The following is a 16,605-nucleotide window of genomic DNA, read 5'->3' on the forward strand; positions in this document are numbered from 1 at the left end:
GACTATGTGCACTGTGGCTATATCAGCTTTTGCTTTGGCTAGTTAGAATCCATGGAGAAGATGCAGAGAAACCTCTGTCATAATAACTAAAAAATATAAACATAGAATGAGATTCTATTATTTTCAACCACTTATGAGGATAACGTTTTCAATCTAGCTCCCTGATTATAAGGGTTTGGTTAAAAGGCTCTCCCAAATATAAATAAAAGTCGTTGTTGTTATGGCATGGATAGTCATGTTCAATAACAATAGATTGTTTGATTTCTGAACATTGGCACAATATCCCTTGATTATATTTTAGTGCTGGAGAATGGTTCTGAGGAAAAGATCAGCCATAATCCAAATCAGTAGTGTCCAGTGGCCAGATGAATTACCTGCCCCTATTTAAATTTGCACATGGTTTGTGAAATTGGACTAGGATGTCAGAAGGCTATTAAGTTAAAAGTATTATCAAAGTACTTGTATGTCACCATTCACAACCCTAAGATTCATTTTCTTGCAGGCATACTCAATAAATCCATAATGTTGTAGTAACTATGATAGAATCAATGAATAAAAGATTGCAACAAATTGGTTGTTCAACTGTTGTGCAAAAGACAACAAACTGCAAATATAGAAAGAAAGATAATAATAAATAAATAAATGAGCAATAAATATCAAGAACAAGAGATGAAGAATCCTCGAAAGTGAGTCCATAGATTGTGGGAACATTTCAATGATGGGGCAAGTGAAGCTGAGTGAAGTTATCTCCTCTGGTTCAAGAGCCTGATGGTTGAGGGGTGATAACTATTCCTGAACCTGGTGGTGTGATTCCTGAGGCTCCTGTGCCGTCTTCCTGATGGCAGCAGTATGAAGAGAGCATGCCCTGGGTAGTGGGGTCCCTGATGATGGTTGCTGCTTTCCTGTGACAACACGTCATGTAGATAGGCGCAATGGTGGGGAGGGCTTTACCACAGATGAACTGGGCCATATCCACTACTTTTTGTAGGATTTTCCACTCAAGGGCATTGGTGATTCCATACCAAACCATGATGCAGCCAGTCAATATAGTCCCCACTACACATCTATAGAAGTTTGTCAAAGTTTTAGATGTCATGCTGAATCTTCGCAAACTCCTAAGGAAGCTGAGGCACTGCTGTGCTTTCTTCGTAATTGCACTTATGTGCTGGGCCCAGGGCAGGTCCTTTGAGATAATAATGCCAAGGAATTTAAAGCTGCTGAACCTCGCCACCTCTGATCCTCTGATGAGTACTGAGACATTGAGTAAGAGGCTGTTGTTACGGTACCAGTCAGCCAGATTTTTAATCTTCCTGTATACTGATTTGTCACCACCTTTGATTCAGTCTATGGCAGTGGTGTCATCAGCAAAGTTGAATGTGGCTTTGAAGCTTTGCTTAGCTGCACATTCATAAGTGTAAAGCGGGGGGGGGGGGCACTATTATATTTGCAGCCAGCAAAAGATTATAACCAATTCATCCTCTTTAAAGCTTATTTCTTTAATAAGAATAATTTGTTTAACACAAGTTTACTGTACCATTTGTAAATTTATAGGCCACAAAACTGGGCTTTGTAGCATTCAATTTATCAATTTTATTGCTGCCAATTTGAACTCATAAAAGCGCATTTGTACCCTGAGTTCTGTTGTCTGCGAATCGCTCAGCATGGTGGACATCTGTTGAGAAAAGTCAGCTGGGCAGCTGCAACTCATTGTTAAGCTAACAAAAGGAAGTAGAACCTCCACATTAGCACTATAGTTTTAAAATGCCTTGCTTAGAGATTTGCTTACAGTTGTGTTTGCTAATTGCAGTAATATTGAAAAATATTTACATCTTCAAGAAGTAGTGTTGCTGAAAACCCTGTAAGAAATGCTTTGCATTTGGGCAATTGAGACTGAATTTCTTTGATGGGTGTATCAGTAACATTACAGTGCTCTACCTGTGTAGTCCTGCCATCCCGGGAATTAACCTTGTGAACCTACGCTGCACTCCCTCAATAGCAAGAATGTCGTTCCTCAAATGGAATGGCAAATGGAATCATGCAGGGATGGAGTTTTGATCATGACATCTTAATGAATGACGTTGGGGAAGGAAAAGGTTTGTGAGGCAGATGTTTATGCAAATATATGGGAAGCAGGCATATACCTATTGTAGGCTAAGATGGTAGGGAAAGCGATCAGTAAGAATAGAAAAATGAACAAGGTTCCTAATGGAGAAAGATGAATGTTTCTGATTGTCCAGCAATATCTTGCGTAGCGTCAATTCCTTACCACCAAAGCAGGTTTGACCTTCCAGTTAAGACAAAATGCAGCATTGTTATGGACTTATAAATGTAGAATTTGTTTTAAATGGCATCAACAAAAGTTGTGTGCTGATTGATGTTACAGTTCACATCCAATGGACTCTGTGTGCTTGTGCACAAGGTACATAGAGTGCATTGGATGTGAACTATCAACAGCAATTTTGTCCTATTTCTGCATTGACTTGAAAATGGTTCTTCAGACTCAGATGTTAGAACATTCCAGCATCTTTTAAAGGCATGAAGATATCATTTGAAATTATTTGTAATTTACTCAATTGATACTTCCTTAGAGATTACTGAATTTATCACACTTAATGATATTTTGTCCTATACAGCTTCCAAAAGTTCCATGCAAGGCTCAATATACCTGTGGAGCTGGAGTAAGACGTTTAAAAAATGTAAGAAACGGAATACTAAAGTGCATGCAGAGATCCTGAGAGAGTTTGAATGGTCCAACACTGAACAGATTTACATAGCACTCGCTGCATGTCCAGGTTAGTGCATAACATTCTGGAACAACATTCCTGCCATGCTTCAATAAATATTTGCTTTTGTTTTCTGCACTTTTATTGTTATTGTGTAGTTGAACAGTAAAATGCTTTGATGGATTAAAAGTAAAAATAAAAATTATTAGCAACATGCATCAAAGTTGCTGGTGATCGCAGCAGGCCAGGCAGCACCTCTCTAAATAGCCAAAAGTAAAAAAATATCTTGGTTAAGTTGTGTAATTATGTGAGCAGATTTTGATGACGGCTAAGTATAATATTAGGACTTGTATTTAGTTATTCTGTATTTATTGTATTTTGATTCCTTTAGCTGCTTGTAACCCCTAATATTGCTGGTTGGAGATAGCCTTGTGAAGCCATTTGTTGGAACTCCTGCTGTGATATCCATGTCTGCTGCAGGCATGACAACAGAACGGCGTTCTTAGAGTCCTATGAAATGTTAAGGTCTTTGTTAGATCATCTGGTTGACAGGAATTATAAGTGAACAATTGAGTATGTAACAGGAGAAGAGGCTCTATGAATGGCACTGATCCTATAACGACCAGCAGCTGTTTGAACCTGTTCCTTACATTCTCCTGGGACAATGCTGTTTCTACCAGTGTGCTGCTGAGCACAATACAGCACAGGGGTCAACTGCATGGTGAGGCCCAGTGTAGCACAGGGCTGCCCTGACGGCCAGTGACTGACATTGCCTTGTTCACTGGCTGTCAGGTAAGCCGGTTACTTGCCTGGATATTAGTACTCTGTACTCATCCATAACATCTTATAGTAAGCCCTTCATTAACTTTGCTTATTTGTTTCCAACCTAAAATATTAAGAGAACCAACTGATTAAAATTAGAATATAGTATTAATGGTAAGACTCTCGGCAGTTTGGAGGATCAGAGGGATCTTGGGGTCCGAGTCCATGGGACACTCAAAGCTGCTGCGCAGGTTGACTCTGTGGTTAAGAAGGCGTATGGTGCATTGGCCTTCATCAACCGTGGGATTGAGTTTAAGAGCCAAGAGGTAATGTTACAGCTATATAGGACCCTGGTCAGACCCCACTTGGAGTACTGTGCTCAGTTCTGGTCACCTCACTACAGGAAAGATGTGGAAACTATAGAATGGTGCAGAGGAGATTTACAAGGATGTTGCCTGGATTGGGCAGCATGCCTTATGAGAATAGGTTGAGTGAACTCAGCCTTTTCTCCTTGGAGTGGCAGAGGATGAGAGGTATATAAGATGATGAGAGGTATTGATCATGTAGATAGTCAGAGGCTTTTTCCTAGGGCTGAAATGGCTAACATGAGAGGGCACAGTTTTAAGGTGCTTGGAAGTAGGTACAGAGGAGATGTCAGGGGTAAGTTTTTTTTAACGCAGAAACTGTTGAGCGCATGGAATGAGCTGCCAGCAATGGTGGTGGAGGCAGATATGATAGGGTCTTTTAAGAGACTCCTGGATAGGTACATGGAGCTTAGAAAAATAGAGGGTTATGGTTAACCCGAAGTAATTTCTAAAGTAAGTACGTGTTCGGCACAGCATTGTGGGCCAAAGGGCTTATGTTGTGCTGTAGGTTTTCTATGTAGAACAGGGAAGTAAGATATCAATCATGATTGAATTGAATGGCAGGAGAGGCTGAATGAACTACTTTTCTGATGTGGATTAGAGATGTTCCTTGTTTGGGATTGGCAGCATTGAGAACAACCGTATGAGCAGCAGCTTATCTGTCGGGTGGGTTGAGAAAATGAGAGCTTATTTCAGGAGGAAGTCAGAAATTGCAGAAAATACAGAATTAAAATTAAAGGGAAAATTAGGAAACCAAAGTGAGGATATGAATAAAATGCAGCAAGTAAAATCAAAGAAAATCCAAGGATGTTTAATGTGTTAAAACTGCAAGGAGATGATTAAGGGAAAAATAAGATTTTTACAGACCAATAGGTAACCATTGTGTAGAAGCAGAAGGTATGGATAAAAATCTTTATGAAAACTTTGCTGTTTTCACAAAAGAGGAAGAAGGGGGTGAAGTATTTGAAGGAATGAACAGAGAGGACAAATTGAAGGCTTTAGCAAGTGTGAAAGAAAAGTCCCTGCTTCCCCACAGGATAAGTGGTTTTGAAACCTCCTTGAGTGTAATGTTAAGTAAGCCAGGATCTGAGGTTAGAGGTCAGATATTCCACATGTTTCATGTAATGCTTACTCCAAATGGAAGTTATCAGAAAAAAAAACTGCAAAAAGGGGGCATTTTTACTTCTATAAATCATTATTATTGCTTAGTCCCTTTAAGAAATATTAACACCTGTTCTGAGAAATAGATCAGTGCTGTCAAAATGTCTTGTTCATAGCAATGTGGTGATGAGAATAAACTGACGGGAGGGATCATAAAATACTGGGATAGAGAAGGAAATACTGGTGTGGAAGAAGCTATTGGTGTATAGTCCATGAGTGAAGAGACTTATTAGCATCGAATGAACTAACATGGGCAATCAGCATTTCACCAAAGGCTAGATCAGTTCTGAGGCCTGCAAGCAAGTGATTTAATGTAAATAGAAATTGTAGGGGATGATTTTTAATAAATATTAGGCAAAATTCTGCTCTCTTTCAGATTGCATCCCATGTATTTCTACATGGAGAGGTAAAGTCATTTTGTATGAGAGATGAGTTGTATTAGAAATCTAAAACAAAAGAGAGCTCTATTTTATTGCAACACACACTAAATGCTAGAGGTCAGGCAGCGTCTATGGAAATGAATATACAGTCGACATTTCAGGCCAAGAACCTTCTTCAGGATCGAAAAGGAAGGGGAAGACACCAAAATAAAAAGGTGAAGGCTGGGAAGGAGGCTAGCTGGAAGGTGATAGGACCGCTTCATTCAGCACCTCCACTCCATCCGCCAAAAGCAGAACCTTCCAGTGGCCAAACATTTTAATTCTATTTCCTATTCCTGTTCTGATATATGGGGAAGCAACACATTATATTCCATCTGTGTAGCCTCCAACCTGAAGGTATGAATATCGATTTCTCCTGGTTTTAAAAAAAAATCCCTCCCCCTCTCCCCTTCCTCTATTCCCCACTCTTGGCCTCTTCCCTCTTCTCACCTTCCCATTGCTTCCCCTGGGTCCCCTCCCCCTTTCCTTTCTCCCATGGTCCACTCTCCTCTCCTATCAGATTCCTTCTTCTCCAGCCCTTTATCTTTCCCACCCACCTGGCTTTACCTATCACAGTGTTTCCCCAATCTTTTTTAGCCCAACACACCCCACTAAAGCACCTTCATACTTGCCAACACCCCTCTCTGGCACAATATACTTTGTGGTGCCCCCATGTGTAAAAACATGTCTACCATATGGTAACATGAGAAAAATTATTCTGCTTTAAATTTTATTTGTCCTTAAACCTAGCTTACACAGTAGCTGTAAAGCAGCTTTGATATAAATGTGATCTTTGAGCTTGATAGTTTTTACAAGAGTTGAAGTACTGTATCTGGTTCAAGTTGACAGCAAAAACCTTAAGTCCCCACACATAGCAGTGTCCAAGTGGTTTCTGTTTTTTGTGAGTGTGTGGTTTACTGCACTGAAGCCTCTTTCAACAAGGGAGGAGGATGGAGATGCAATGAAGAGCAGTTTGGCTCATCTCCAAAGACCAGGAAACTTCGTATCACGGTGTAGCCACCTACCACAAAAGCCAACGCTTTTGAAAAGTATTTATGCTTCTTCATTCTGAATTTCGATAATTTCTTCTTGCAAGCTCTCTTCCTGTTCTTCCACATTGCAAAGAATTGTGTAAATTACCCAGTCTGGAATTCCCAGCTCGTTCAAATCCATAAATTGATTCTGAAAATCCTTCTTCAATGATTGCTGGTGTAAGCAGTAGTCTTGCAGATCACTGTCTGTGAAAGAGTGTGCCATACTTTCCATGCAGGGAAACTGTGAGAACATTCTTCTCCCAATGTTTTGCTTATATATTTCCAATTTTCGGATAAAAGTGGACACTGCCCTTTTTGCCTGAATTAATTTGAAATTCTCACCCGGCAGTTTCATATTTCAGATGTTCATTTTGTCATACATATTGGCTAGGTATACCACATCATGTAGAAGTTCAGTCTTGTTTTCCAAGCTCTTATCAACTTTGAGCAAAAATTCAACCACAGTGTCAAAAGGATCAAATAAATGTTTTAAGCAAAGGTCTTTTGACAGCCAATGCACTTCAGTGTGAAGAAGCAAGCATTCAAAATCTTCGTCGTAATTTTGGCATAACTGGTGAAATATGCTGCTATTTAATGGATAAGCTTTAATTTTGTTGATAGCAGATATTACTCAAGTCAAGGTTGAAAAAAATTGCTGGCTGAGGCTGTTGGCTGCAAGATGTTGACAATGAATTACACAATGATTGCAAACAGACTTGCAATTTCTTTTTTCATGAATGCCACTAAATCAGCACGGCGACCTGTCATATATGGTGCTCCATCTGTTGCTCAAGAAATTGTGTTCCTGATAGGAATACTTTTATCCCAAATATAAATTTTGAGCTTATTTGTTTTAACTTCTTACAAAACCTCAAACTTTTCCATTTTTGATAAACCATACATATACCATTAGCAATTGTCTCACATAGTTGACTCATCCAGTTGTATCCCAAATTCTGTTTTTTTTTAAAGCTCTGGGCATAGGTAATACTCAATGTCTTCACTCATTTCGTCAATATGACAAGTTACAGAGTTATTACTCAGAGGTATTGATTTTAAAATGCCGGTATCCATTTTGAGAACAGTGATGAACATCTTGGGAATCAAAGTTGGCGGTAAAAACATCAATAATTTCAGATATGCGGATAACACTGTGTTAATTGCAAGTACGGAGGAAGAACTACAAAACTTAATTGATATAGTTGTTGAATGTGCAAAGATGGGTCTATCTATCAATTGCAAAAAGACAATGTATGGTGATATCCAAAAAGAAGGAGGATCCTATCTGCAGGCTGAAAATAAACGGGGAAGACATAAAATGAGTACAGAACTTTCGCTGCTTAGGAAGCTGGATGACATCAGATGGCAGGTGCGACTTGGACATCAAAGGAAGAATGGGGATGGCAAAAGACACCTTTACGAGAATGAACAGTATACTGACCAATGCTAAACTAGGCATGACAACCCGCCTCAGAGTACTGAAATATTACATTTATCCAGTTATGTAATATGGCTCAGAATGTTGGACAATGTCTAGTAACATGAGGAAACGAATTGTAGCAGCAGAGATGTGGTTTTTGAGGAGGATGCAAAGAATATCATGACGAAACGAATATCTAACGAGGATGTCATGAACAGAGCAAACACAAAAAGAGAAATAATGTATGAGATCATGAAGAGGCAACGTAACTTCATTGGACATGTGATTAGGAAAGAGGAGTTAGAATGCATGGTAATTATGGGAAAGATTGAAGGGAAGAAAGCAAGAGGAAGACAAAGACAAATGATGATGGAGACAGCAGCCAGAGAACTGGAAATGAATACCAATGAATTGATCCACTTGACCCGAAACAGGAGTGTGTGGGCCATGGTAGTCAAAGCTCAAACTGGGCATGGCACCTGATGATGATGATGATGATATTGGGTTATCACCATAGCTATTAGAAGCTATAGTGTTGTATATAGTTCATCACAACCTACTTGCAAAATCAATTAAGAATTCAATGTTTGTCTGATATGGAATATATGGTTCAATCTGAGTTCTTCCCAGAAGATCCATACATAAGTCTTTTCTGATCATTTATCCTGTCGTGACAAATTATTGTTTCCAGTACTTAGTGACATCCAAGTAGCTATGTGAGAAAACTGATCTGTTCCACGTAGAGACATTGTGGGTTATACAATATAAAGAATATGGACTTGGTGCACTGTTATTGACTCAGTACATGCTCAATAATTTCCCCACTAAACAGTGAATGTCTGCGGTATGTTCGAGTGATCATGGAAACCTCATTACTGTCCCTAATCTTTAGAATGTAGAAGAGTACAGGCTTTTCAGCCAAAGATGTTATGCCAACCTTTTAGGCTCCTCTAATATCAAAATCAATCTAACACTTCCCTCCCACACAGCACTCCCATTTTTCTTTTGTTCATGTCTCGAAGGGTCTCTTATGTATCCCAAGTGCATCTGCCTCTGCCTCTACCTCTACCTCTACCCTTGGAAGTGTGTTCCATGTACCTACCTCTCTGTTACCTCTGGCATCCCCTATCCTTTCCTCTAGTCACCTTAAAATTGCATTCTCTTGTTTCAGCCATTTCCACCCTGGGATAAAGTCTCTGGCTGTCCACTCGATCTATGCCTCTTATCATCTTGTGCACCTCTATCTAGTCAACTCTCATCTTCCTTCACACCCTAGCCCTCAACTTATCCTCATAAGAATCTTCTCTAATCCAGGCAGCATCCTAATAAGTCTCCTCTGCACCCTTTCTAAAGCTTCCACATGCTGCATAGAGTGGCATGGCAGTGTAGTGGTTAGTGTTCAGAGCTATCAACCCAGGTTCAATCCTCACCACTGCCTGTAAGGAGTTTGCACATTCTCCCTGTGACCGCATGGATTTCCTTTGCGTTTTCTGGTTTCCTCCCACAGTCCAAAGACAAACTTGTTAATTGGCCATTGTAAATTGTCCTGTGATTCGGCGAGGGTTAAGTAGGTAGGTTGCTGGGCAGTGCAACTCATTGGGCTGCATCTCCAAATAAATAAATAAATCCTTCCTATTATGAGGTGACCAAAACTAAGCACAATATTCCAAGTGTGGTTTAACCACACTTTATCGACATTACCTTGTGGCTTTTGGAACTCAATCCTCCAACAAATAAAGGACAACATATCATGCACAATCTTAACCACTATCAACTTGCGTTGCAACTTTGAGGGATCTATGGACATGGACTCCAAGATCCCTTTGTTGCTCCACACTAAAAAATCTTGCCTTTAACTGCCTTCAAGTTTGACCTTCACAAGTGTATCACTTCACATTTTTCCAGATTGAACTCCATCTGCCACTTCTCAGCCCAGTTCTGCATCCTATAAGTGTCCCATTGTAACCTACGACAACCTTCTACACTATCCATAACTCTATCAACCTTTATGTCATCTGCAAACTTATTAACCTACCCTTCCACTTCCTTACCCAAATCTTATATAAAGATATCAAAGAGCAGGGGTTCCCAAACAGATCCTGATGGAACACCAATGGTAGCCAACCTTCAGGCAGAATATACTCCATCTACAGCCTTCTGACCTTCTGTCAGCAAGCCATTTCTAAATCCATGCTGCCAAGTTTCCCTATATCCCATGGCTCCTGACTTTCTGAATGAGCTTGCCAAGGGGAGCCCTGTCAAACACCTTACGAAAATCCATATACACCACATCTACTACTTTAATTTCATCAATTAGTTTTGTCAAAGAATTCAATCAGGTGAATGAGAAATAACCTGCCCTTCACAAAGCCATGCTGACTATCCCTAATCTGGCTTTTTTCAAATATTTATAAATCCTGTCTCTTAAAATCCTCTCCAATAATTTTCCCACCATTGACATAAGACTCACTGATTTATAGTTCTCAGGGTTATCCCTGTCCCCCTTTATTGAACAAAGGAATAACATTTGCCACCATTCAGTCTTCTTGTACTACTCCAGTGGCCAGTAATCTCTTCCCCTGCTTCCTGTTGTAACCTGGGATATATCTAGTTTGGCCCGGGAATTTATCTATCCTAAAGTTTTTCAAAAGTTACAGCACATCCCCTTTCTTAACGTCAATATGTTCTAGCATATCAGCCTGTTTTAGGCTGTTCTCACAAATGTAAAGGCCCCTCTCACTGGTGAATACTGAAGCAAAGTATTCATTAAGGACCTTCCCTACCTTTTCCAACTCCAAGCACTTGTTTCCTCTTCTACCCTTGATTGGTCCTACCCTCAGTCTAAACACCCTCCTGTTCCTGATGTATGGGGAGAACGCTTTGGGTTTTCCATAAACCCACTCGCCAAGCCCTTTTCATGCCCCCTTCTAGCTTTTAAGCTCTTTCTTGATTAACTTGCAAATCTCAAGAGGCCAAAATGATCCTTGCTTACTAAACTGTAAGTATGTATTTTTCTTTCTCTTGACTGGATGTGCCACATCTCTTGTCAGCCATAGTTCCTTCTCCCTACCACCCTTTCCTTGCCTTACCTCTATGGGACAAACCTATCCAGAACTCTGTGCAAGTGCTCCCCAAACAATCTCCACATTTCTGTTGTGCATTTCTCTGAGTATCAAATCAAGTTTAATTATCATTCAAATCATACATAGATACAGCTGAACAAGACAGTGTACCTCTGGGGCCTGGGTGCAAAACATTTAAAAATAACGAGTAACATATCAAGCAAAGAAGCATATTCACCTGACAAAAGAACATGTACAGTCCAAGACGGTGAGCGACAATGTCCAGCAATCAATGGTACAGTCTCCCAGCAGTGTACAGACGCATGCAATCCAGCCTGTCATTCCACCGCTCGAACATGGGAGGGCAGCACTAATGGGTGAGGCCAGGCCCCAGCCAAACTCAACTATGCTGTGACATTTTCACATCTCTCACCTGCTCTGCAGCAGGCAAGTCCAAGACTTGATTTCTTGTTCTCACTACAACTGAGGCTACAGAGCTCCCATGTTGACTGTCCCGCCACCAGACAAGGGTAATAGGCCTGCTGCAACTTACATTATCACTGTCTAACTGAGTCTTGCCATCACAAGTAAAACGTCTGAGACAATCTCCCAACGTTATATAGCACTAACTCCGATGCTTCCGAGTAGTGGGCAGTCTGCTGCCAGGTTAGCTCCTCCAAACCCAAACTGGCCCCTTCAGTATCCCGACCAATTCCTTCAACACATCGGCGGGCTTCTCCGATATCCCGACCAACTCCTTCAACACATCGGCCAGCTACTCAGACCAACGAGCAGCTCACTGATGGAGTAGCCCTGCAGTACCTGATGTTCTTGGAGTAGAACTGTCTTTGAATCGTAAGAAAGTAAATTTTACAAAGAACAGAGCACCTTTGGTTGGCCCCAAGAGTCCACTATGTTCACACATGCTGCCATCTTACCAGAAGGTACATTTTTTTTCCCCAGTTTATGCTCCTAAGGTCCTGCTTAATAGCATAATTGCTCCCCCCCCCCCAGTTAAATACTTTCCCATAACATCTGCTCCAGTCCATGCTGGTCAAAAGCTGCTGCCATTAAATTAGTTATCAATTGGCCCATTTAGAAAATGCTGCAGCCCTTCCGTTGGCTGCGCCTGGCATCAAAGTACAACTACTGTCATATATATAGTGATTGATAAGTTCGTGGCCTACGGTAGACGAAGTCAATTTTAGAAAATCTAGCACATTTATTTTTTAACATAGTCCCCACCTAAATGTACACACATAGTCCAGCGGTCGCGGAGCATACGGATCCCTTCTTTGTGGAAGTGGTCCACTGCAGGGGTGATTGATAAGTTTGTGGCCTGAGGTAGAAAGAGATGAGTTATTAACTTAAAACTTTCTGCATTATCACTCAAAGAGTTGAACTGCACGTGCATGTAACGAGAGCGTCTTGGAGCTCCAGGTGGTCCACAGCAGAGGTGATTGATAAGTTCATGGCCTAAGGTAGAAGGAGATGAATTATACAGCTCTTGTTACTTGCACATGCAGTTCAACTATTTCAGCGAAAATGCAGAAAGTTTGAAGTTAATAACTCACCTCCTTCCTTGGGCCACAAACTTATCAATCACCGCTGCTGTGAACCACTTTCTGGATGCCCAAGATGCCGACTTCTACAAAGAAGGGACCTGTATGCTCCACGGCCGCTGGACTAATTGTGTAAATGTAGCAAAACTAAATGTGTAGATTTTCTAAAATTGACTCCTTCTACCCTAGGCCACGAAGTTATCAATAACCCCTCGTATGTAGCCCACATAGAACTCTTGCTCTCTGAGTTACCGTTGGACTGTGGGTCGTACAAACAGTGCCATAGAAAGTTTGGAAGTCTGCTGCAGATATAGGGTCTGGGCACACACTTAGATGAATATCTGTGTAACTTGGCAGTGTGGCTATGGTTTCATATTTTTTCCCACATTTTCATGATGGGCTGCACTGAGCTGTGAGGTGTGTTCAGTACCTTTCAGATGGTCTTGTACCCTTCCCCAGGTTTGTGCTTCCCTTTTATCATTTCCCTGACTTGCTCTAAATGCTCTTTTATTTTCATTTTGGTTTGGTCTGTTGAACATCTGCCTTATGAATTCATTGAAAACAGGTGATCCTCTAATTCCTTACATCAACAAATTGGGTGCGTTGTAAGTTGATGTAGAGTATTGCACTTGAGGAAAGTTAGAGTAATAATTACAAAGGGGATGAATGCTCTTTCGGCATGTTGATTCTGTTTGTTCCCTCCATGGATACCGCCTAATTCTGTAGACCCTCAGCAATATTCACTGGTACATCATAGAAATAGTCCTATCTGGATGTACTATAGAATGGTATGACAATTGCTCTTCCTGTTCCTCCTGTGTTCGCAAGGAACTATGGAAAGTTGTGGACCCAGCTTAGCACGTCACAGAAACCAGCCTCACCTCATGGACTCTGTCTACACTACTTGCAGTGTCAGAAAAGCAGCCAGGATATTCAAAGGTTTCACGTACCTGGACATTCTCTCTTCTCCCCCTTCAAATTGAGTAGAAAATGGAAAAGCCTGAAAACACGTACCACAAGACTCAAAGACAGCTTCTATCCCGCAATTATAGCACTCTTGATTGGATTAACATATTGATGTGAAATGATCTCTATGGATGGCATGCAAAACGAAAGCATGTCGGTTCCCTCTAACTTTTTACAGCTGCGTGAACCAGCTAGCTCACTACTTTCGATCTTCTGTGTACTCCCAAGGCACATCAGGCGATGGAACTGGCCTCGAATCCATCCGCCTCCAGAGCCACGATAAATCCTGGAAGACGCACTAGTCTTCCAGGCCGCGCCGTGGCAAATCGAAAAGCGACTGGTCGTGAGGCCCTGAGAGCGGGTCCCATTTCTGCAAAGAACCAAAGTCAGCGTGCAACTCCAGGTCAGGGTGTGTAGAGAACCCTGAAAAGGAAAAAAAGAGATATTAAAGATGGAAATAGTCTTGTGTTTCGTTATAACCTCTTTGTGGAACTTGGATACAGTGGTCTTTTTGCACTCTTGTTTTCCTCCAACCTGGAAAATTTAATGATTAAGTGCCAACTTACCAAGAGAGTTCTCCATGATCCTGACCACAGTGTACATAACGCCGAAGACTGATGTTAAGTAGGCCCTCGTACTGCGTGCTGTCATCAGAAAAACAACAGCCTACCCCAACGCTTTTCAAATCATTGCCGCAGACTTCAGTCGGGTTTATTTGAGGAAATCTCTGCCCAATTATCATCAACGTATCCATGCAATAGCTCAATCAATGCTATACTACCATAAAATGCCTACCGCTTGATCTCTGGACTGGGTGTCACTAAGTGTTGCTTCTTTTGAGGGGTGGAATGCAGTGTGAAAGATTAAAACTATCTAGGGTCAAAAGTTATTGTAGCCCTTCCATTCTGGTGTCACGGTACCTGCTTCCTGCATCAAAGTACTGCCAGTGTATATACAGTGGCGTGTAAAAGTTTGGGCACCCCAGTCAAAATTTCTGTTACTGTGAACAGTTAAGTGAGTAGAAGATGAACTGATCTCCAAAGGTCATGAAGTTAAAGATGAAACATTCTTTTCAACATTTTAAGCAAGATTAGTGTATTATTTTTGTTTTGTACGATTTTAGAGTGGGGAAAAAAAGGAAAGGAGCACTATGCAAAAGTTTGGGCACCCCAAGAGATTTGAGCTCTCAGATAACTTTTTACCAAGGTCTTAGGCCTTAATTAGTTTGTTAGGGTGATGGCTTGTTCACATTCATCGTTAGGAAAGGCCAGGTGATGCAAATTTCAAAGCTTTATAAGTACCCTGACTCCTCAAACCTTGTCGCAACAATCAGCAGCCATGGGCTCCTCTAAGCAGCTGCCTAGCACTCTGAAAATTAAAATAAATGATGCCCACAAAGCAGGAGAAGGCTATAAGAAGATAGCAAAGCGTTTTCAGGTAGCTGTTTCCTCAGTTCGTAATGTAATTAAGAAATTAAGGAACGGTGGAGCTCAAGTTGAGGTCTGGAAGACCAAGAAAACTTTCCGAGAGAACTGCTCGTAGGATTACTAGAAAGGCAAATCAAAACCCCCATTTGACTGCAAAAGACCTTCAGGAAGATTTAGTAGACTCTGGAGTGGTGGTACACTGTTCTACTGTGCAGCAACACCTGCACAAATATGACCTTCATGGAAGAGTCATCAGAAGAAAACCTTTCCTGCATCCTCACCACAAAATTCAGCATCAGAAGTTTGCAAAGGAACATCTAAACAAGCCTGATGCATTTTGGAAACAAGTTCTGTGGACTGATGAAGTTAAAATAGAACTTTTTGGCCACAATGAGCAAAAGTATGTTTTGGAGAAAAAAGGGTGCAGAATTTCATGAAAAGAACCCCTCTCCAACTGTTAAGCACGGGGGTGGATCGATCATGCTTTGGGCTTGTGTTGCAGCCAGTGGCACGGGGAACATTTCACTGGTAGAGGGAAGAATGAATTCAATTATATACCGGCAAATCCTGGAAGCAAACATCACACCATCTGTAAAAAAAAGCTGAAGATGAAAAGAGGATGGCTTCTACAACAGGATAATGATCCTAAACACACCTCAAAATCCATGATGGACTACCTCAAGAGGTGCAAGCTGAAGGTTTTGCCTTGGCCCTCACAGTCCCCTGACCTAAACATCATGGAAAATCTGTGGATAGACCTCAAAAGAGCAGTGCATTCAAGACAGCCCAAGAATCTCACAGAACTCGAGGCCTTTCGCAAGGAAGAATGGGCGAAAATCCCCCAAACAAGAATTGAAAGACTCTTAGCTGGCTACAGAAAGCATTTACAAGCTGTGATACTTGCCAAAGGGGGTGTTACTGAGTACTGACCATGCAGGGTGCCCAAACTTTTGCTTCGGGCCCTTTTCTTTTTTTGTTATTTTGAAACTGTAAAAGACGGAAATAAAAAAAGTAATCTTGCTTAAAATATTAAAGCAATGTGTCATCTTTAACTTCATGCATTTTGGAAATCAGGTCATCTTTTACTCGCTTAGCTATTCAGAGTAACAGAAATTTTGACCAGGGGTGCCCAAACTTTTGCATGCCACTATGTAGCACGTGTGGAGCTCTCACTCTTTGGGTCACTGTTGGACTTTGGATCATGTGAGCAGTGCCGTGGAAAGTTTGGATTGTGTGCTGCAGATAAAGGGCATGGGTGCACACTTAGGTGAATATCTGTGTAACTTGTATGTTTTATGAATGCTTTAGTGTTTGTCTTTGTTGATGAATGGTTAAAAGCTTGCCTGTAGTTGTCTTCTGTCTCCTTTACCAAATCAATGAACCTCATTCTCTGTAGCAACATAACGTCCGCTCCTGTGTACCTCTCCGAGGCTATGATAAAGGTCAGGGGGCTGCGGTCACTTCCGAAAAGTTTACCCACCGAGAGATCTGTCACCCAGCAGGTTCATTGCCAGTACAGCCTTTCCTCAAGGAATCCTCCCTGGATCCACCTAACAAATTCAGCCTCATCTAAACCTTTTGCACTAAGGAGGTACCAATCAATACTAGGGAATGTGAAATCACCCATGATAACAAACCTGTCATTTTTCCAAATATTGCCTCCCAATTTGCTTCTCAATCTCCCTAATATGTAATGTCCATTTC

The 16,605-nt window shown here is 41.2% G+C and overlaps 1 protein-coding gene across 4 annotated transcripts in view; it reads left to right on the forward strand.

The window, feature by feature from the left end:
- The window catches only part of lrwd1 (leucine-rich repeats and WD repeat domain containing 1), a 78,222-nt gene that overhangs the window by 48,780 nt on the left and 12,837 nt on the right, over positions 1–16,605 (forward strand). For all 4 annotated transcript variants that reach the window (XM_063031380.1, XM_063031381.1, XM_063031382.1 and 1 more), the window contains one exon: positions 2,634–2,792. In XM_063031380.1, the coding sequence (XP_062887450.1) occupies positions 2,634–2,792 (159 nt within the window). The remainder of the gene's footprint in view (positions 1–2,633; positions 2,793–16,605) is intronic.

Source organism: Mobula hypostoma, chromosome 23, assembly GCF_963921235.1.
Source record: "Mobula hypostoma chromosome 23, sMobHyp1.1, whole genome shotgun sequence".
Taxonomy (NCBI): Eukaryota; Metazoa; Chordata; class Chondrichthyes; order Myliobatiformes; family Myliobatidae; genus Mobula; species Mobula hypostoma.